The sequence below is a fragment of the Diplotaxodon limnothrissa genome, unplaced genomic scaffold, assembly GCF_057381915.1.
Source record: "Diplotaxodon limnothrissa isolate DT_005_m unplaced genomic scaffold, D_limnothrissa_male_GT1.1 unmapped_scaffold_7, whole genome shotgun sequence".
NCBI lineage: Eukaryota > Metazoa > Chordata > Actinopteri > Cichliformes > Cichlidae > Diplotaxodon > Diplotaxodon limnothrissa.
The window spans coordinates 85270-107277 of record NW_028188561.1 but is presented as its reverse complement, the minus strand read 5'-3'; the positions used below and the strand labels follow the sequence as shown (position 1 = coordinate 107277).

The following is a 22008-nucleotide window of genomic DNA, read 5'->3' as shown; positions in this document are numbered from 1 at the left end:
TTCTGTCTCTCACAGTTGAAGTGTACCTCTGGTGCAAATTACTGACCTCTGTCATCATTTTAGGTGGGGGAACTTGCACAATCGGTGGCTGACTAAATACTTTTTTGCCCCACTGTATATTTATATGGCTCTTTGAGAGGATATTGATTGACAGTAATGCATTCCCAAGTCCCTCCAACAGGACTTGAAATTGGTGTGAAATATAAGAGCTGCCCAAAAACATGTAACGTTTAAGAATTTCATCACAGCGTGAAACCACAGTTCTCAAAAAAGCTCACCACACCACCTTCTTCCTTGACAACGTCACATTCAGTGAGTATATGTTTATAACTCTTCTTTTCAAAACAAAAATGTGAGTGTGTGTGAATCTCCAATCATCTCCTGGATGATTGAGAATGCATCAAGACGTGAGTGTGTGTGGTTCATTTAGGGGACATCTTTACATTTTAGAGTGAAAAAACAGCTTGACTTACATGCTTTCCAAATTCACACCGCATTAATTTAAGTATTCAACAAGTTAATTGATCTACACAGCACGGCCATTCTGTTATGGGGCTGCCCATCACACACTAGCTACTTTTGGCTGCCCCTTTATTATCAATATAACATGGCTTGATGTGACTGTGGTCTGGCCCTATTTACCTAAACCTGAATTAAATTATTCACAAGTCACTACAACAGGTATACTTGACCGATGCAAAGTGCGCTGAGAACTTGACATTAAGGAGGACTGAATGCAAGTCCAACCGGGCTTACAGGATACCAGTAAAGGCAAAGAGTCAGAAGTGGACAGGATGTTCAAGGACGGTGCCGAGCAGCAAAGGAACAAGAGTTTTGGCTGATTGGTATTTCCTGTGTGGACATAAAGCCTATCTATCACTCCCTGAGGGATGGGGAGGATTGTGTGCCGTGGTGAAATTATCCGATCATGTCTTCTTCATGGACAGAGTTGAACATCACGCTAGCAACCGACAGAAGCGTGAGGTGAATTTAGCCTCACCTGACTCGTTTGGAGTGACAGTAGACACTGGAGTGCCGCGAGAATTCCGCATTTGGAGTGGAGGAGCTAAGTTCTTCCAAAGTTTGATCCCAAACATCGGAGTTGCAGAGGTGCGGGATCATGTGGAGATCAACCGATATGCCCTACTGCGACACATTAATCTCACTAAGACTCTGGGAACAGCCTTAGCGGAGGAGCAACAGGCCATCAGAACGATGGTACTGCAGAACAGGCTGACCCTAGACTTGATAACAGCATCACAAGGAGGTGTGTGTAAGCTGATTGGAGAGACATGTTGTACGTTTATTCCGGATGGATATACGACTGGAGGAGACATCTATGAGGCACTGCAAAACTTGACTGCTCTGCAGAAATATGTGGCAGACCACACATCAGGAGGAGACGCGTCACAAGGCTGGATAGCCTGGTTGACATCTGGACCATGGTGGAATATGTTCTTAAAGTTTTTGACTCCCATTCTTACATTATTGGCGTTGCTTTGCTTGTTTACAGGTTGCATTTTGCCATGTGTAAGATCGATGGTGAATAAAATGATTGCTAACACCTTTACCAATTACATACTGTTGCAGCAGAGTGACATGGATACTAGAATAACTGTAATTGGTCGTTTAGTGTGGGTAAGACTACACATGCTTTATGTAAAGCATTATTTTTGCCTGCTTCATTTATTCTTAGCCACAGCACTGGCCATAATTTTCCTAAATCACTCTCGACATAGTCAGGTCACTCTTGGTCCTAGATTGTTGATTACCTGACAGGACAACCACAATAAATGCATCTTCAACACAAGGTGTCTGACAAGGTGATCAGCAAAACAGTGGCATCACAAGAGACGGTCCTCTCCCCTTTCTCTTCACCCTCTACATCACAAACTTCAGCCACTGCAAGACCTGCCATCATCATTTTCTGATGACTCTGCGGTGGTTGGATGCATCACTGAGGGTGATGAGTGCCAGGCTGTGGTGGACCCCTTTGTCATGTAGTGTGAGCAAAATCCTCTGCAGTTTAAAGTGAAAAAGACCAAATAATTGATTTTGTACTTTAGGAAGACCAGGAAACCCGTGACCCCTGTTTTAATCAAAGGGGTCAATGCAGACATAGTGGAGCACTGTAAATATAAGTACACACTGAAAATAAACTGGACTGGGTAAAAAAACACTACTGCACTCGAGAGTGCCCAGGTAATTTTCTGAGGTGGTTGACGATTTTCTATGAGTTTGTTGTGGCCAGTGCCATCCTCTTTGCTGTTGCATGCTGGGGCAGCAGGTTGCAGTTTGCAGATGCCAACTGGCTCAATAAAGTGGTCCACAAAGCCGATAATGTTGTGGGACAGTCTGAAACAAGGACAATGCTCTCAGTTTTGACAGCCCTATTAATTGCACTAACATTTGACATTTTCAAGGAGATTTGCAGAGCTAAGGACAGAACCACAAAAAGAAGTACAACCGAAGACAATATAAAGAAAAAGAAATGTCCTTTCAACATTAAAACACTGGGAGTAGAACCAGGAAGGGTGACTGTTTTATATCATCCCTCTAAAAGGATAGGAAGATAAAAACACTGAATCACCATAAAGTGGAAACTACTCACAAAAGTGCTGATGCTGCTCCTAATCATAGAGAAGGTTGGTTTTCCTGGGATACCAAACTTCCTCCATGCATCTTGAAATGATGTCAGCATCTTAGAATAAGGCCCTCCATCAGTGTTGGCAAAAATCAATTGTGATGATACACCAGGCTATCTGTGGTGGTGGTACACAAAGCGGTGAAACCATATGTATTCGTCGTTCATTAGCGGAACAAGTGCATGGCCAAATGTTTCTTTGGTCTTGTGCTCTTTTACCTGTAAAAGAATCAGCAACTAAATTACATTGCACACAGTCATTGATGTCGCTGGTAAGAAAAAACCTTTAATCAGGGAGAAAAAATAATTTCTTAATGATTTTACTCTGATTATCCGCCGGCCATCACCATCCGCTTCAGCAGTGCCAACTTCGTCAACTGTCATATTTGATATGACGCCTCTTCTGTGCCCAGTTGTGCAGATGACAAACCCAGCCAGAAGACCATAGAACCAGTCTAGGTTCTCAGTTGTGGGATGTTTCTCAAGCTCGACTATTGAGTAACATAGAGGTTGCACGATAAGACACAAGGGATAGGGGAGCATATCCCTTATATTGCTATATACTCCCCCTAATATAATCCTATATAAACCTCACAAATGCTACTGTTTGTATATGTATTATATATTTGAACAAAAATCAAAAGTCCAACAAGTGATTATAAATGAGCAGTCTGTTCTAATTGAAAGCAAAAAGTTCTGTCATATATTTCTGTAAATCTGAGATTCTGAACTATATATATACATACAGATTACAGCTGGTAAGTAAATATTATATAATTTCTCATTAACAGAGATATTATTGGGGTTATTAGAGTTGTCCTTATGGATAAATGAACTAAACACTTACCAAGTGCTTCAGGGATGTGTGTGGTGGTCTTCTTGAGAAAATCAGTGATGTGGACAGGATCTACAAGCATTTCTAAAAGACACAGAATGTTTTTATGTTCCTGCAGCTCCAGTCATGCTCATTCATGCTGCACGCAATGATGTAAATATAAAACAAGTTGTAGTTTAGACCTAATTTTTTTCAAAAAATTATTTTGTAAGGAAGAAGAACTGGCGATCAGAGCTCACAGTATATGAAAATGAATTGGATTGCCATTTTGAACTTAAATCTTACTTTCCCAATCCAGAATACTAACCCTTTCAATTTATTTATCCTACTTCCTAAATTTTCGAAGTTTACTAAGCTTAGTACTGAATATAACACATTCATGTGAAAAAAGGAAATATCAATATCCTAAATTTTGATAGTCTCATTTCCTTTACCATTTTAGTCTTTGTGTTTTTTGACTGTATAGTTCATTTTATCATTAGGTATCTTTAATTTGATTACTAGTTTGCTTATTGTTTAGATAGACATATTTTAGGTTTTTTCTTTCTGCGTTTGTATGTTTAGTTATGTTTTCCCACTGGTTAGTTGCTGGTCATGTCTCCTGTTTTTGGTGACATTTTTCTTTTGTTTAGTATAACTTTTACCCCTCACTTTCAACCTACCACAGATGTAGACAATTTTGTTGTCTACATCTGTGGTAGGTTCTCTCAGCTATCTTTACTTCCTTCTTACTTTGGAATAAGTAGCTTTGGTGTGCCACTGTTTCCTTGTGGTGACAAACTGTTTTGCTGCCTGCCTGTTTGTGTTACTCTGCATTTCCTAGTTTCTATTTTGTACAATGTATACCTTTCCAGTGTACAAAATATATACTTAAATACAATTTATACCTTACATTATAACATTTTGAGTCCTCCTTCCTCACTACATCACAGTAATGACATCATGACATTTATAAATAATGTATTTATTACACATGCTAAGTAACGACAGTGATGAATAAGTAGTAAAGTTGGATCTTACGTGATTTTTTGATTTGGATGTCTTGCCTGTGGGTTTGTAACTCCCTTCTGCTCTTCTTCATCTCCGACTGAAGTGCAAATAAAGTCCCCTTTAAAGCCTTACGGGAGGCTCTGACCTCTGGCAGTTGTGCATCAATCAGAAATTGCAAGAACGCCCTCACACTTCCAATCCAGATCCTTTTGGTTGTTACAGCATATTTATTCAGATACGTTGTCCATCTAAAAAGGCCCACAAACAAACACAAATCAGTAATCACTTTAGTATTATTGAGATTACTGGACTAATATATCACAGAAATTTGTAAAAATGTACTCAGTCAGTCTTTCTCTGTTGTCCATAAATGCAAACGTCATTGCAGGAACTTGATTGTGAGACATGAAATATGCCCAGGCACGGACATATTGGACCCGTTGTTTGGCATTTTCAACGTCCTTTTTACCTGTCCCACAAATGTGCTGAAACCAAGCATTCAGGTCTTTCTCTGTTTAAAATAAAGTGTAGTAACAACATAGCAATTAGAAGTGTCATGACAAACTGATGAGGTACAGAAAACATTCTTCTAATTCAATTGGTTGACAATGATATTTGGAAGATATTGCTAATTAGTAGTATCTGTTTAATTAGCGGGATGTGAGTTCCAAAATAGAACAACCAGATATACAAATTCAGATTACACTACACAAGAAACAATATTATTGCCAAAGAATTCATACCAAATTTAGGAAGCCGGGCTGTTGGGTCACGTTTACTTCTTTCAAATTTCTGGCGCTTTGGGGGGCTGAGAGGTTTGAAGCCAAGTTTATCCTTAGTGGATTTCAAACTTTTCAGATTCCTTTTCAGGAGTTGAAGTAACAAATCCTGTTCTTTGCACTTTTTGCAAGTCTGATGTTGGACTTGAGCATCATCTAATTGATTGAGAGGGGAATGGACTGAGCTGTCTTCTCTAATCTCCACACAATCTTCACTGGTATCACTGCTATCACTTCGCTCCTCTTGATCACTGCTTTCAGTCAGCTGCTCTATGTCCAGTGAGGTCACCATTGGAGGCTGTGGATTTGAACGTCTGAGAGCTTTGAGGGCTTTCAGATTAGCCAATCGTTTCGCTGTCCTTATTACTTTCTTCTGATCTGATTTCTGAAAGGGTATAAACAATAGAACAGCAATGTTTGAGAAAGTTAGTGAAACATGTCACATAAGAATGCATTCTAATTTAACAACAAAATGTAAGCTATACAAAACACTAACCTCAATCTCACAGTGGACATTTTCCAAGTGCTTATCCAGTCTTATACGGTTTTTAGCTTTACATACTGGACAGTCCAGCCTGCCCCTGTAACTGCATATCACATCCAGTTTGACAAATGTAACTACAACTTTAAATTGTTGCAATGTTTTGTCATATACTGTATGACAGTGACTTACACTGTAGAGCAGTAATTTAGCAGTAAATGTAATTCTTCTTTGTTTACAACATGGTGGGTTTTTTTTAAATGCTGCCCAACTGCAACATATGGAACCAAGCATATTGGGCATTCTGTCATCTGACGTGGCATTTTTCCTGTAGAGAAGAATACACACCAGAACAGGTGAATTATTTGTTGAATTATTTGTCTTGTTGGTATATGTATGATTTGTATACATTTTACGTCAGATAAAAACTTTGGTTGTAAGATTCAGATAATCATTTATTAAAAGCTAGCTGACAGCTGGTAACTGTGCAGGGGCGGGTCTAGCAAACCTTTGCCAGGGGGTCAGGTAGGGCATTAACAGGGAAAGGAGGGCACAAAGAAATTTAGATTCAGATTCAGAAGACTCTTTATCCCCGAGGGGCAATTTAGAGACTGACTTTGCCAACCGTACATACAATACACAAACATCACATTGGGGAGACAGGTGTAAAAAGTGGAATATTATTTTATGCCATGTTATGCCCTTAGTTAAAGATTGTGAATTATTAGGTAGTTTTAGTTTGCCTTATGAATTAGAAGAAGCTGATAACTATTGCATTAGTTAAACTGATTTGCATTACATTAGACTGCTGATTTATTGTGGATGAATGATATTGTTTTATGATGCATTATACTGCTGAGTTATGGGAAATACTGTTCGCAGAAAAGACATTGCCTTATTTGTCTGATTTCAGTGAAATCAGAAACAGTGAGACTTTCTTCGGTTGGACCCGTTATGGTTAAATTTGTCGAAATTTGTTAGGTGCTGAATCTGTCAGGCCTTTCAGTGGTTGTAAATATAAGACGTCTTTGTAATATAAAATAATAGAGTTTTGCCTGAGCTTTGTGTGAGACTCTGTGTGACGTGCAGCTGCAGCGCTGCAAGCTATTTTTAGACTGTGTGTGAACATGCAAATGAGCTGGGAGGAGTACAGAGGACTTTTGTTGCTGTTTAGCGTGTTATTGAGTTTTATAATTTTGATTTGCAAACAATGATACATGCCTGTAATTAAAACGCTGATTTTACTGATTATAATATTATAAATAAGGTTTTGAATGACTACGCTGAATGTTTGATGTTCGGCTGGGTTTTGATATAGAAGAGACAAATCGTATATGATTAAGACCGGCACCTCAGTCGGCAGATTAAGATTGTGATGAAAATGATATTAAATAAATCTCTCAGTGTGTTGATACAGGTGGCTACGGGCCTGGACCAACTGCCCCCACAAGCACAGCGGCCGAAGCAAATTATAGTTATGGAAACCAAATTCAGCAAGAATCAGCAGCTGTGGAAAAGACAGCAGCTAGCAGAGAGTTAAAGGAGAAATTAAGAGGAGTTTTTAACATATAACATTGGGCCCAACAAACTTGTGGAGGTTGGGAAGGCGTCCGGAGCATCACAACAAAAGGTGAAACAAAAACACACACAAGCAGAGAAATGTGAGAGAAAGGCTCCTTTTAAGGTAACGCCTAGTTTGAGAAAAGTTGTCTTGCTTTGGGTTGTTTTTTATAAGAACAGAAGAATGACAGAGACTAAAGGGGGAGGCTGCAGCGTCACATGAGTGTGAACTGCAGACTTAACCCTTTGGTTGCTAATTTTGAGTTATTGATGTTTGCATTAAGAAAATTGTGTTATAGTAGCTGTGTTTCGATTAATGTATCATTATAAAATTGTTGGGAATGTTAAATGCTAAAGTGAAGAAAAGGTCCGTTTTCGCCCATGACTGAACATGTTATTGTTAACCATAGCAGGCCATTGTAAAAATTCAATTAATGGTTATAAAAAAACAATAAAATAAAAAATCCTCCACTGAGGTCTATGAATAACAGGGGAATGATAGACTTGCCAAACTCAAAAGAGAGATATATAATGATAAACACTGGCCCCCGCCTTTTGGGTGCTTTTTGAAATAGTCAGCAATTTAAAACTAAGAGAGAACCGATAGGGGTGGTGCTGCACAAGAACAAGAGTAAAATAAAGTAAAATATTGTGTTTAGCTTTGAGAAGTTTAAATTAAAATGTAACATTACACTCAGAGGATCAATATGAAGGTCAATATATCTTAAGTTTGTATGAAGTACATGACTGGTGACTGTTCTGTCTTGAGCTTTTGTTTTTACAGCACCCACTTGGCCACACCAACAGTTTCTCGCCACCGAAAAAGGGTACTTGCAAAGAATAGAGAATGGGGAGGAATATCATCAAAACTGGGAAAGGTAAGCCCCAAAGGGGGTGATAATGCCATGACTTTCACTTATGGTCAAATTCTCAAAAGTTGACCCCAAACTTGAAAATTCTTCAAACATTTAGAGACAGAGTACATAAACATAATGTCGTAAACCACATAAGCATGGAGTATTTGACTCAATAAGATAGTGAAATAACACGCAGTAAAATGTTGATCATGTTGATTATGTTTATTCCAGTGTGCAGAGCAGGGTTATTATTATTAAAGAAAATAAATGTTATTTAAATGAAATAACGAAAACTAGAGGTGGAACAACGTTTGCTTTAACGGAAATAAAATCAAAACAAAAAGGAAAACTACCTAAAACTGTAATGAATGTTCACAAAATTAGCCAAAGTCAATTGGATTTATTGTAAAATGTGTTTAGTTTCATTGATGTGTGCGCGCCCTACAATAGCTAAGTTAAGGCGCTACGGTAGTCGAGTCGTCTGTGCGGCTGCTCCGTCCACGCGCAGAATCATGTCAGGAAAGTCGGGAGAAAGCGCCAGAGTCCAATTGAGGATCATTTTAATATGACTGTTCTTTAGACATAACAAGAGTCTTGTAGTGGAGAGAGACATAATGTCCTCCTGAGACCCAGAGAAAAAGATAAAACAGGGAGAAAAATATTTTCGTTTTTTCTTCTTTTTTTTTCTTTTTTCTTTTAAATAAATCAAGTGTTATTAAAATAACAATCTCATAAGATGAAGATCAGGGACCAACCCAGAAGTCACTGACACTTCACTAGCTGTAAACTATTGGTTCAGGAATAAGTGATGGCACTGAACTTTCTGTTTCACAAAAGTCAATTTATTTAGGATATCTGAGGAAGTACTGATTTTATTTGGAGACACAAAGGAACATTTGGCATTTCCCTCTTCACACATCTGTTTCATTGTTACACCCAACCATTCTATAATTGAAATGCCTTGGACTGCTAAACAGTTCAGGCAAGTGGAGTGAAACGTTTGGTTACACTTTCGTCTGATTGGAACCTCCTTTTCTTGAGTTTTGGAGAGAACTCTTCATTACTGATATCATTCAGGTCATACCCATATGTTTGTCCCAGGTTTCTCAGTTAAGAGGACCCTGAACTCGAGATACAGTGAATCCTTTTCGTATATTGAGATCACTGATAACTTTCAGCAACGACGTGATCTTGTAGAAACAATTAGGGGCCATGGATTCATCTATAATTGCGACTCTTATTTTTACTTTAGTGGAAAACATTTCTGCATTTCACCCAGATTTTATTTTTAACTTAAAAATTAAAATTTCCGGATTCTCCTACATATCGGTTTTGAACCAGATACGATGATAGATATCAGGTGGCCCTGTGTTTTTCTCTAATACACCTGCCACTGCATCTCGATAATCTTTGTGTAGTTCCTACTGGGGTCTCACTCTCTCCTATTTGGCTCACATGACTCTCATTCCTTGAAAAAACTATGCTTGAATCTCGCTCAGTTATTCTGTTAAGAATTCTCCCTGCCTTTGTCAAAGAGTTCTCTACTAGAAAAAAAAAAAAGTGAAATAAATAAATATAAGTACCAGGTCCCAATGTACATTAGAGCACACATTAATAAATTAGTCATGTTTTCTCTGAAACTAAATAAGCCTAATCCTAAAGATAACCTAAGATCATTTACTAGATGTTTAGTTTTGAAAATTAAGTAAAATCTGAGTTTAAATAAAAATATCTTAAATGTAAATATCATGCTTACCTTTTTCTTCCAAAAATGTGCTTGTGGGGATGCCAGCCATTTTGAATAGGAAGAACAGTTGGCAAGGCCGTACCCCCACATATGGGATAAAAATTTTAACATCAGGACTTAGATGAGTGGTAAGTAGAGTATGAGAGCTACAAGCAAAACTAAATGTGTACTACAGTGTGCAAAAAATGAAATACTGGGTCATCAGGGGTTATGAGGGACATTTATAAAACAAAAGTCCCACAAACCTTGAAGTGCATTTGAAAAGCTCACACAAGAAGGTTAACCTAGTTTACCTAGAAGACCTCATCAGGGGGAGCACACTCCCCCTCCTTGAAGAGCTCACCCACTCAACCCGCATCCCCAGAAAACAGCTAACCCCAGATAAGGCAGCGTGATGCATCCCGAGACAACAGGACTGGGACATCTAAATAACTGTGTGAGTCAATCGCCTTCAAAAGTTTATCAATTTACTTGAACCAAAATTAGGAACACCCGGTGCTGCAAGAGTTAATAGTCTTAATACCCAAAGATAAGCAGAAGAGCATGACTGATAGGATGGAGCTAGGATTTGGCGACACTTAATTTTTGCAAAACACAACTAAAACTATAACTGGCACTGATTAAAACTGAAATCTAAACTAAGGATTTTCAGAAAATAAAAACTAGACTAAACTAGCAAAGAATTGGTAAAAACTAATTGCAACTGGTATAAACATCAGGACTGATGATTATTGAAAATCTGGAGGTAAAACTAAATGAAAATAAAAACTAATGACAATGGCGAAACGTTTAAAACCCTGGTGCAGAGATTGACAAATCTGACCAGGAAATGTTATAAAATGGATTGTCAGAACAGTCAGCGTTAAAGTTACTTTTGACAGTCCATACTAGGATGGCATTGGACATTATCAGGGCGGAAAAGGGTTAGTGTGACCAAGGTGTGGTTTGGCTTGTTGTATGTATATTTCGAGATCATGTGGCTCTGGATGGACCAGTTACCAGGGCATGGAAGGAGGACAGACTAATTTAAGAGGAGAAGGAATTTCCTGGGATTGAAGATCCTCTGGGTGAGTGGTTGATTAAGAGCATGTATAAAATAAAAGCTATCTGTTGTTATTAATTGGTAATAGATTGATGATTGGCCACATCTACAGCTGTATTGACTTGTGGTGGATGTAGTCTGCTTCATGTTTAAGTAATCTAATTAACAGATTGAAAATAGACCCATTAAAGGAAGAGTAGGCAGCGCCACCCTCTCAGATGTCAGTCATGAAGGAGCTCAGTGATTAATTAGGTGAGCTGCATTCATGGCTGAATCAAAACAGAGTTTCCCCCTGCTGTGGTCAGTGAGGAAGAAACCAGGGGAAAATCAAATTTAAGAGGACCATCTATAAACATTTATGTGTCAAGTTAAACGGGACAAAAGGGGGTGTTTTACTGTTATTTTCACATCGGCATTATTATTGTATCAGAATCAAGTACTAAGCATTGCATTGATCATCATTTATTGAAGTTTTTGACATTATACTAACATTTGTGTTTCAGTGATTGTTATAACCTCAGGTTGATCTTTTATTCACAGGTGTTAGGGTAATCAGATAATCTTTCTTCGCAGGTGTAACCATGATTATTTTTATACATATTGCAGTTTGTTGCTCATTATAGAGTTGTGCTCAAGCTAATAAGGGTTAAAAGCTACAGTCAGCGCGATGTTTGGCTGATCTATGGATTTGAGTGACTTGAAGCAAAGAAGGCCGCACGCGCTTACACACCACTGATATCATCTTATTGTTTGTGATTTTTATTCAATTATGTCTTTTGCTAAGTTTAAGTAGTGGTAGTTGATTGAATGACATTTATAAAAATATTAAATACCTGAGTCAGAACATTACACGCAGATCAACTTAACAATCTGGGAAACCTTGTAGCTGCCTAACCTTTTCTTTAAATGTTCTAGCTCCGTTGATTTGACACATTGGAATGTGTCAAAAACTTGATTTGTGTCTTTAATAATTTAGGTATGGTAAAGCTTAAGCTAATAGTGGCCCGAGAAGTTTCTGGACTCCTTTTAGAGAATCAGTGAGAAGCATAAATCATTATTTCCATGTTTAAGCATCGATCATTGAAATGAACTGAAGAGCGTTTAGAAGATTCGTTAATTTGTTTGCCTTTTGTTAAAAAGAGTGGTTTCAATAATTTTCAGACAAACCTTGCAAATGTGCTTATAATGAGTTAGCACTTGGTCTTTTGAAGGTCATAAGCTTCGTTCGGCGTGATGGTCCGGACTGATAAAGTGTAGGAAATGCCTTGAGTGCAGAGGGCTAAATGCAAACACGCTTACACACACATAGGATATGATTAGAATAAGTCCCTGGAACATTCTGACTGTTTTAAACCAATTCTGAATCACTAGAAGGTCAGTAGATAACAACATTAGATTATTAGAGCTAGGCAGAGAGGTGTTTTGGTTTTCTGTCTCTTGCAGAGAAAGGAACAGACACCAGACGAGGTTACAGATATGCGAGGATCCTTCGCAGCGGAAACAGATACGGTGACTGCCGAGACACCACCTGGGTCCAAAGGTCATGGCGTTTGGGCTCCAGCTAGTCACCACAAAAGGATGGATCCCATAAACACAGCAATAACCATGAAGGGGTTGGCGGAAATTCGGGAACACCAGACCAACGAGGTTCGAGAGGCTCTTGGGCAAAAAGGGGGACACGTTCCTGTTCCTTTTTCTGGAGGATACACAGATCGTTGTTTGAAATCGGGGCAGAATAATCCCCTGATCTGTGCCACGACTGAAGGGTTGTCTAACCCCTGAGGTTGAAGAAAGAAGAGCAGAGGATCACCCAACTGGAAGACACTGGTAGCTGCAGCAATAAAATAAAGGTTAAAAGTCCCTTGGACAGAGGTTCTAGTCTGAGTACGTCTGAAGGGTATAAGGTAGCACCAAATAAAGTTGTGGGAGAACTGGGGAGTGTCATCTGTACCTGCTATTGTTGTAGTGATAGTTTGTCTTGCACCTGAACTGCGCAAACACAGAGGTCATCTCACATATGGTTCGCCCATCAGAGGGACAAAGGACCTCAGGAGTGAGAAGAGATGATCCCGGCCACACTGGATTAGAGGGTGTTGGTGAGCTCATTATTCTAACGAGCTCATCAGGGGGAGTGTAAAAAGTGGAATATTATTTTATGCCATGTTATGCCCTTAGTTAAAGATTGTGAATTATTAGGTAGTTTTAGTTTGCCTTATGAATTAGAAGAAGCTGATAACTATTGCATTAGTTAAACTGATTTGCATTACATTAGACTGCTGATTTATTGTGGATGAATGATATTGTTTTATGATGCATTATACTGCTGAGTTATGAGAAATACTGTTCGCAGAAAAGACATTGCCTTATTTGTCTGATTAGAAGAGAACAGAACATGCTGGAGTTTTCTGCCCCGTCTCAGCAGGACCAGATAAACGGGGAGCCAAGGTCGTAGCTTAGGCGCCGTGTGAGAGAAAAGTATGTGAATGTTTAGGCTTTTATGATAAGGTGGAGGCTCCAGAGGCTATAAGAGTTTGAGCAATGCTCCACCATTTTGAGATCTGAGACTGTCTGCATACAGTGTCCATCTCCCACGTGTGACCATTAAAATCATCGTTTGACTCAACCCGACCGGACCAGTGTTGTTATTGTGGGTTTTTCCTCTGGTGTCCATCCCCAATATTTTGAACCTTAACACAGGTCAGGCTAGGTAGTTGGCCGGTCAGCCGCATGAGCAGCGACCTGGAATTGAACAATGGGAAATACACAACATCAAGAAAAACAACAAGAAAAACGAACTCCCCCAAGACTGAGCTCGAACAGGGAGATCAGTTTGACAACAGAAAAAAACAACTCTGTGCATAGCACATGAAAAAACTCTTAATACACCACAGAAACACATGACAATCGGCATGGATGGGTAAAAGGTGAGAGACAGCCAGTTTAGACAGCACATCTAGGCCTGCAGCATATGCGCTGGTCCCCTTTGATCTACCGTTTGCATCGGGAGGGAATAAGCGTCGAAGGCATTTGGAAGGAGAGGGGGGATGAGTGTATATCTGCATGTGTACAGTTGTGGTCAAAAGTTTACATACACTTGTAAACAATATAACATAATGGCTCTACCGAGTGTCCCATTATTTCTAAAACTCTGATTTTCCTCTGATAGAGTGATTGGAACAGATACTTCTTTGTCACAAAAAACATTCATGAAGTTTGGTTCTTTAATAACTCTATTATGGGTTAACAGAAAAAAGTGATCACATCTGCTGGGTCAAAAATATACATACAGCAACATGAATTAGCAATTTTGGTGACTTAGAAAGTTGTCAGTGAACTGAGCTTCATAGCATGGCCTCTTAACTTCTTGTGAGTGATTATGAGTGACGACAGCTGGTGACTTCTCTTAGACCAGTTAAATAGGGCTCATTGGATACAAACGCCCACAAATGCTACAATGGGAAAGTCAAAGGAGCTCAGCATGGATCTGAAAAAGTGAATTATTGACTTGAACAAGTCAGGAAAGTCACTTGGGGCCATTTCAAAGCAGCTGCATGTCCCAAGAGCAACAGTGCAAACAATTGTTTGTAAGTATAAAGTGCATGGCACTGTTTCGTCACTGCCAAGATCAAGAAGAGAACGCAAGCTATCACCTGCTGCTGAGAGAAAATTGGTCAGGAGGGTAAAGAGTCAACCAAGAATCACCAAAAGGCAGATCTGCCAAGAATTAGAAGGTCCTTATGAATAGTAAGTTTTCTTATAGAGACATTCAAGCCTTTGACTTTTTGCTTTCAGAAGCCTTAGTTCAGCTATAAACCCGGGTGCTGACTGAGAGAATGATACAGATTCAGTTTTGAGTGGGGCAACAGAGTTTAGAATACTGTTGAGACTAGAGTTATAATAGGAATCCAAGTGCTCTTGGCTGAGCAAGTTATGAAAATGCAAATGACTAGAGAAAGCAAAAGAAACGTTCTCAGGATTGATTTTCTTAATATTCCGAAAAGAAATTGTACTTGGTTATAGAAAAGGTAATTTTGCAATTGAAAGAAAGAAGCAAGTCATCAGAAATTAGCAGTTCATTAGCTTTGCAGTTGGAAGGAGTAAGTCCAGAGCAACAAACAAGGTCCAAAGTATGGCCTTTAAACGGTGTACATTTTAGGACATACTCAGGTCTCAGACAAAAAGTTGTCAGGTCACAGACAGAAAAATGTCAAGTTTCAGGAAAAAGCTGTCAGGTCTCAGACAAAACGCTGTCAGGTGTCAGGTCTCAGACAAAAAGTCGTCAGGTCTCAAAAGTTAGGTCTCAGCTGTCAGGTCTCAAAAGTCAGGTCTCGGGTGTCAGAAGTCAGGTCTCAGGTGTCAGGTCACAAAAGTCAGGTGTCAGGTCACAAAAGTCAGGTGTCAGGTCTCAAAAGTCAGGTGTCAGGCCTCAAGTGTCAGGTCTCAGGTGTGGACGCTGCTAGCACGGGGTGCCCACAGAAATGCAAAGCAGGAGATGAAACATAGCTGAATATGTTTCAAAACCAACTTCATTCTAATCCAAAGACTAGAAAATATGGTGAAGCATATCTTCCCTTTGGCTTCACCTGCACAAGTGCCAAGGTAGGTCAAACAGCATCCCACATTCTTGATTTTTAGTTCACACACACTTGTTGTATTGACTAACTACTCCTGATATTTTGGAGATGTTAGCTCTTTATACAGTAAAGTTACAGCGGGATACAAATAATATCAGGCTGATCCTGCCACAATTTGTTCCCCCGGTTCAAATCACAAACAGTATCCCACAGTTGTTTATGTTTTTGAACCCATTTTGCACAGAGAGGCATTTTTTGAAAAATGTATTGATAGCAATGTTGAATATTATTACACAGGAAAAAAACAACGACATGTAAAACAATTACACCTTGACGCCTCTGCCTTTCTAAATGAAGGGACAGTAACTGCATGTGTATATGTAAGCATGTAAAACCTGAAGATAGTCAGATTAACAGTATTTTGTCTCTATCTGCCATTCTGCAAATATACTAAATATTCAGGTTAAGAAACAGTCTGGATAATTCTTAGTATTGTTCATGGTTAAATGTACAGTACTCAGTACAACTTACATCCTTTGAAAGAAATAATTGAAGCATTAATTTTTGTTGTCTGCAAAACTGTAGAACCGAAAAAATGTAACAATAGAACTTCAGATCCCCAGTGTGTGAGGACAGAGAAGGATTGCTTTTATTTCAATTTCGAGAAATAAACTTTATATTTCAGTTTGTGATGATTCTGTTCTCATCATGATTACAGAAGCTGCCATCAGATTCAGACCTCAGCACCAACCAGTGACAGCAGACAGAGCATCCAACATGTTCACAAGTTAACTGCAAAATTAATTAATGAAAACAGTACAAAGGTTCAAGTACCACTTGTGCTGTCAATGAAAGCTGCAACTGTTGTGTTGTGTTGTGATAAAACACTGCAACTGACTGGCAATACACAACAAAACACAAAAGCCAAGCCATCATGAGTAGTTTTTAAGTGTTTAGTTATCCATCAGTAAAACATGAAAAAAAAGGCCCTGAACTGAACTGCAAGTGTGCATGTCCAGGTCGGTCAAAAAGGATATAGGGTACATCAGTGAAGTAACAATTTTTTGTTGATCATAAGGAAAACTCGCTACTCCAGAGATGTGGTTGTTCTGTTTCTCAGCCAAGATGACAGCAGTTCACACAAAGAAAATATATTAATATATTATCATGCTGTTTACAACTACATGAATGAGATTTATTACTATTACTGAAGGTCTGCGGCTCCGAACCGTAGTAAAGGGACCTCTGGCTAATACGTCGTAGCCGAAAACTAGCTTTACTTTGTTGTCTGGGTCATCTTTGCTAGCAAGAGACAGAGAGAGGCGTTGAAAGGCTGCTCCAACAGAACTTATTGTTTCGGAGGAAAACACAAACACGGTGTACAGTCGAGTCTTAATAGCTTACTTACAACTGGGCTCGTCAGGCACTCTTCTTGGCTGCAGTGGTTATTATTATATTTACATGCTTCCAGCTCCCGTTTCTGCTCAATGACAGCTCGTACTTTTCCACTCTCCTTTTTCTCCCTCCTCGCACTCACAGACACATAACGGGTATGGCAGTCCATTCTCCCTGCAGCACGGACTACACTGCCGATGAGGCTACATTCTTTAGGGCTATGTCTGTAACACTCTCCCTTTTAGCTTAGCACAACAACAACAAAAAGGCGCTCTCTCACCCTGGAAACACACAGTCGCAAAGAGAGCGCGCGTCACCATGGCAACCATAACGCTGCTGCCTGGAACAACAGAGCATAGCTGTCAAACAAAACCCAAACAATCCTGACCCGCAACAATACAGTTACTCATATTTTGTATTTTAAATATGTAACGGCGGTACATGTACTCTGTTACTCCCCAACACTGTCTGTATGAATGACAAAGGGTTCAAACAACTTGACAAGGTTCTCCATCTTGGTCCAATCACTTGTGAGAAGTGTATCCATCCCCAGCTTCTCAAGTAGTTGGTTTAGTTCAGCTCTGGTTTGGTACTGTTCCAACAAGTGGTACAATCCCAGATCAGACTTTTGTCACACCTTTTAAACACTTCTTCATTTGTCACTGATGATTTTCTTACAGCATGTACCAGATTTCTTGCTTTAGTTATGACTGAATCAGCAGTTGGGTGTTTCATGGCATCTTTCATTGTGAGATGGAGAGTGTGCGCTAGGCGCGGCATTCTGTGGAACTTGCTGCTTTCCCCATATTCTTGCAGCTCAATGTCTAAAACCCCCCCCCAAAAAACAGACAATTATAAAACGTGTAAACATTATAAACATAGAAGCAATAATCTAAAAATCTTGTTATATTTCCACTTGAGGTATGTATTTGATTTGATAAAAACAATTTCTCAAACTACGGACATTAGCTCTGTGCTGCAGGTCTCTTCTGCAAGCAGACCTGTTTTAAATCATTTTATTTCTTAATAGTGTGAGTCACATAGCTATGAGTTAAACATAATCAATATTTAATACTGGACAAAAGATTAGTCAAGATTAGTTGGTTACGTTGAAACCAAGCACACCATTGTTTTTCTTTTGACCAAATTGTGCTCTGCCTAGATTGATTACAAGAAGGCCTATGACTCAATGCCCCACAGCTGGATACTGGAATGCCTAGAATTGTACAATCAACAGGACCCTAAGAGCCTTCGTTAGGAACTCAATGGGGATGTGGCGTACAACACTAGGCCAACTTCAAGCTCATAGCACAAGTCACCATTAAGTGCGGGATCTACCAGTTCAAGTTCAAGTTTCTTTATTTGTCACATGCATAGTCATACAAGTATAACACACAGTGCAATGTAGCCTGACACGCTCCTCGACTTGTGCACAAATTGGGGGGGTAGAGGAAGACCATTACATATAAATATATATATATAGTATGTACATTGGGTGAATGTGCAGTAGCAGCAGCAAGCTACTAATAATTATTTATAGCTACAATAATATAATAATATAATATAATATTATATATATATATATATATATATATATATATATATATATATATATATATATATATATATATATAATATATTAATATTAATATAATAATTATGAAATCCGGACTTCAGCAATTATTGACCTGTTGAAACGCTCAGCTGTGTCCAGGTTTCAAAGGTCTAAGTGGTGATTTAAGGAAAAGCTGAAGAATTAAGAAGAAAACAGACACTGTCAGGTTGCTGGGTCGTTGGTCCACCCTGACAGTGAGTTTATTTTGTATTTATGATTGCTTTTTACTGCATTTTTCAAGAAGTTCAAGTTTTTGCAGTTAGTACGAAGTTTTTTTGTATTTCTAGTTCATGTTTTCCTGCCTCTGGCTCATTCCTGTGTCTCATCTGAGAGTCTGTTATGTCCTTTGTGTATGTTTCCTCAGTCATGTCTGTGTTTCCCTCCATTTCTCTAGCTCACTTTCTCTTTCTTCGTCTCTCGTCTCCCTTTTCTGTTCCCATGTCTCCCCTGTCTGTCATGTGTATCCATGTGTGTTCTCCCTCAGTGTTTCCTGTTTTATTTTGACAGTCTCTCTCATCCTGCGTTCAGTGTGTTTAGTCCCAGCTGTGTTCCCCATGTGTTTCTACTTCCCTTGTCACTCTCATGTGTATATATTGTGTGAGTTTCCCTTTATGCCTGGTCAGGTTGAATGGGTCAGGTTAAACGTTTCAAGAACTTTTCATTTTACACAAAGCTTTCCCTCCATCAGGCAACCTACTCCACAGCGTCCCAATATACTCTTTGTTGATTGGCTCAAAGCTCTAACAGTTGAAAGTTGATATAATGCTGAATGGTCTATTTCAAAATGTTTTTAAAGACGTCATTTTTGATTGTTGATATGTTTTTGATTAACATCATTTTAATATTTCTTCGAATAAAGAGAACTGAAACATTTTTGCACACTGCCTCGATTTTTTCTTAACTTCCCTCTTTCATCCAGAAAGAAGAAACAACAACAACAAATATTACTAAGAAAAATGTGCACAGCAATCACCAAACGCTCGTGTTGTGCAAGTACTATACCAAACAGCTATACAGGCCTTTCATATATATAAAAATACAGAACTTTAAGATCTACTGTTTAAACTTTTACATGCTATCTGAACTTAAGCTATTTGAAGACTTAAGAAGTGTGTTGAATTTGATCTTGAGTTTAAGTAAAGAAGCCTACTTTGCCCTGTTTCACAGAGTATGGCTTGGTTCACTGCGTCTGAAAATTCACAAGTTTTCAAAGGGGAAAGAAATTATGTATCTCTATAACCCACAGATACAATAAAATAATTCTGATTATATGTCTTATACTATGTATTAAATACAAAATCCTGCTCTCTTACACACAGACACACAAGCAGTCACCACCACATCCATTAAAACCAAACATCAGCTGAGCACTCTGTGTTCAAGACGGTCATTGTGCAGACATATGAGACACAAAAGGAATTTGAAAGCCCAGTGAGCACGATTAAAGGGCAGGAAGCTCCAATTAAATCTGCAGGTCCACTTTATCCCCCCTGACTGATTACTCATGACTTACAGTACATATCTGAACTGATTTGGTAGATGAGACACTTTGATCATCTTCTTATTTTGTCATGGTACCAGCATTTCTAAGTCTTAGGCTTTTGTTTAAGTTTCCAGTTTAAACATTTGTATTTCTAATTTTCTTAGTTACTATCTGCTCAGGTTATATTTATAGTTCTAGTCTTTAGGTTTTTGATACTGTTCCTCCCCTGTTTTCCTCATTTCATGTTTAGTCTCTGTTATGGTTCAAAAATTGAGGAAGGAGAGTACAAACCACCATGGTCCAGAAGGTCTTTGGTCAAACAGTTGATTTTTAATGACACATGTGGGAAGACACTCTGTACGCAGACAGCCAGTTGTCTTCGACTTAATCAACACATACACAGATTCTTATAGCATCAGGGTTTGAATTTACTGACGCCCCTTCATACGTCACAAACAGGATATATACATACGTCAGATCAAAACCACAAAGACCTTTTAACACAGTTTTTAAGAACATCGTCTTCCATCTCCCTAACAGGTGCATCCTGTCCCTGCCGGATGCTCGCTTTGTCATCCTGACACCTCAGCAGCAGTTTGGCGACAAACTGCTTTTGCAAGCCAAGCAAAACATAATTAAACTTTCCCCCATAAATGATTCTCTCTAACTGAGTGTGTGTGTCTGTGTGCTTAACCACAATTGCACCCTGTTTCACCTCACGACTAGCTCCTGACCTCTCACCAGACAGAGAGACAGAAACCACTCTCGTATATGTAATAATCGAACTGAAACTATGGATATATCATCTACTTAAAATAAATGTTTTAATCAAGAACCTCTACTAAAAAGCTTAATACAAGAATATAAAAGTATAACAGAATCTTTTAAATAACCTAGCAATTAAAATAGCCTCGTCTAGCCTGCTCCTCAGAATAACTTTCGGTTTCAGTCCTGCAAACTCTCTGCAACTTCCTGTTTCCTGTCAGCCTGTCACTTAATCTTTCTGAAAGACACACACTGTTTAAACCTCTGAATACAATATCAACTCCAGATTATATTTTTAATGCAATGGTAATGATAATAATTATTTAGCAATAGCAGTAAAATAATTTCCCTGCTCCACATCTCCCTTGTCTTCATGTTCATTTATCTCCTGTGTCTGATTTCCGTGTTTCCTTTCTGTCTCCCCAGTTGGCTATGTCCCTATGTCTGTCTCGTCCCCAGTCCCAGTGTCAACCCCACGTCTTAGTGTGTGTGCATGTTTCCTGTTTTATTTTGATAGTCCCATGTCCTGTGTTTATTGTATTCAGTTTTGCTTCCTCCCTGTCATGTCTCTTTGTATTTAGTCCACCGCCTTCCTCTGCCTGTTGTTGTGTTGTCTCACATTGCTGTGTATTCCCCTGCTGTCCTTGTGTCCCTCTCTTCTCTTATTCTCCCCAGTTCCTGATCCTGGTTTCGAGTTTTCAGTTCTCAGTTTCCAATCACTGTTAGGTTTTGTTTACATGTATAGCTTAGGATTTTGGCTGTTCCCTGACTCAGGCTAAGGAGGCACTGAGAGCTGGCCCAGGTCATTGGTCCTCCTCTTCTACGGCGCTGCAGCTTAATTCCTCCATTACTACGTCACCACAGCAGCAGGAGTCTTCTACATCACCACAGCTGCAGCAGCGGAAGAAATTTTCCATGTCTCTCCTCCTCCAGGTCCCAAGTTTTTTTTTTAAAGACAAAGCTGTCCTGATCTGAGTGTTTAGATTCTAAAACTGTTTATTCTGACGCAGTTTCCTCCATTTTTAAAAAAAAAAAAAAGTTTTCATCATGCTCCTTCCAAGCCTGGAAGTATTACTACAGAGACTGGTAACTCCAGCTCAAAGAATTTAGAAGACTGTTTTCTTCACACTCCTCCCAAGCCTGGAAACTTTATAGCCCCTTTTGTGTTAGTACCTTCGCGCATTGACAGTTTACCGCAGTTTTCCATTAGGTCATAGTACCTGGTACCTGGTACCTGGTAC

General features: G+C 39.1%; 1 protein-coding gene across 1 annotated transcript; it reads left to right on the top strand.

Moving 5' to 3' along the window:
- Positions 1-395: 395 nt before the first annotated feature.
- LOC146606786 (syncytin-2-like) lies at positions 396-21251 on the top strand. The gene is made up of 4 exons (XM_085349376.1): positions 396-407; positions 682-1634; positions 20543-20617; positions 21194-21251. Exons 1-4 carry the CDS (start codon positions 396-398, stop codon positions 21249-21251), a joined length of 1098 nt encoding a protein of 365 aa, XP_085205502.1.
- Positions 21252-22008: the final 757 nt, after the last annotated feature.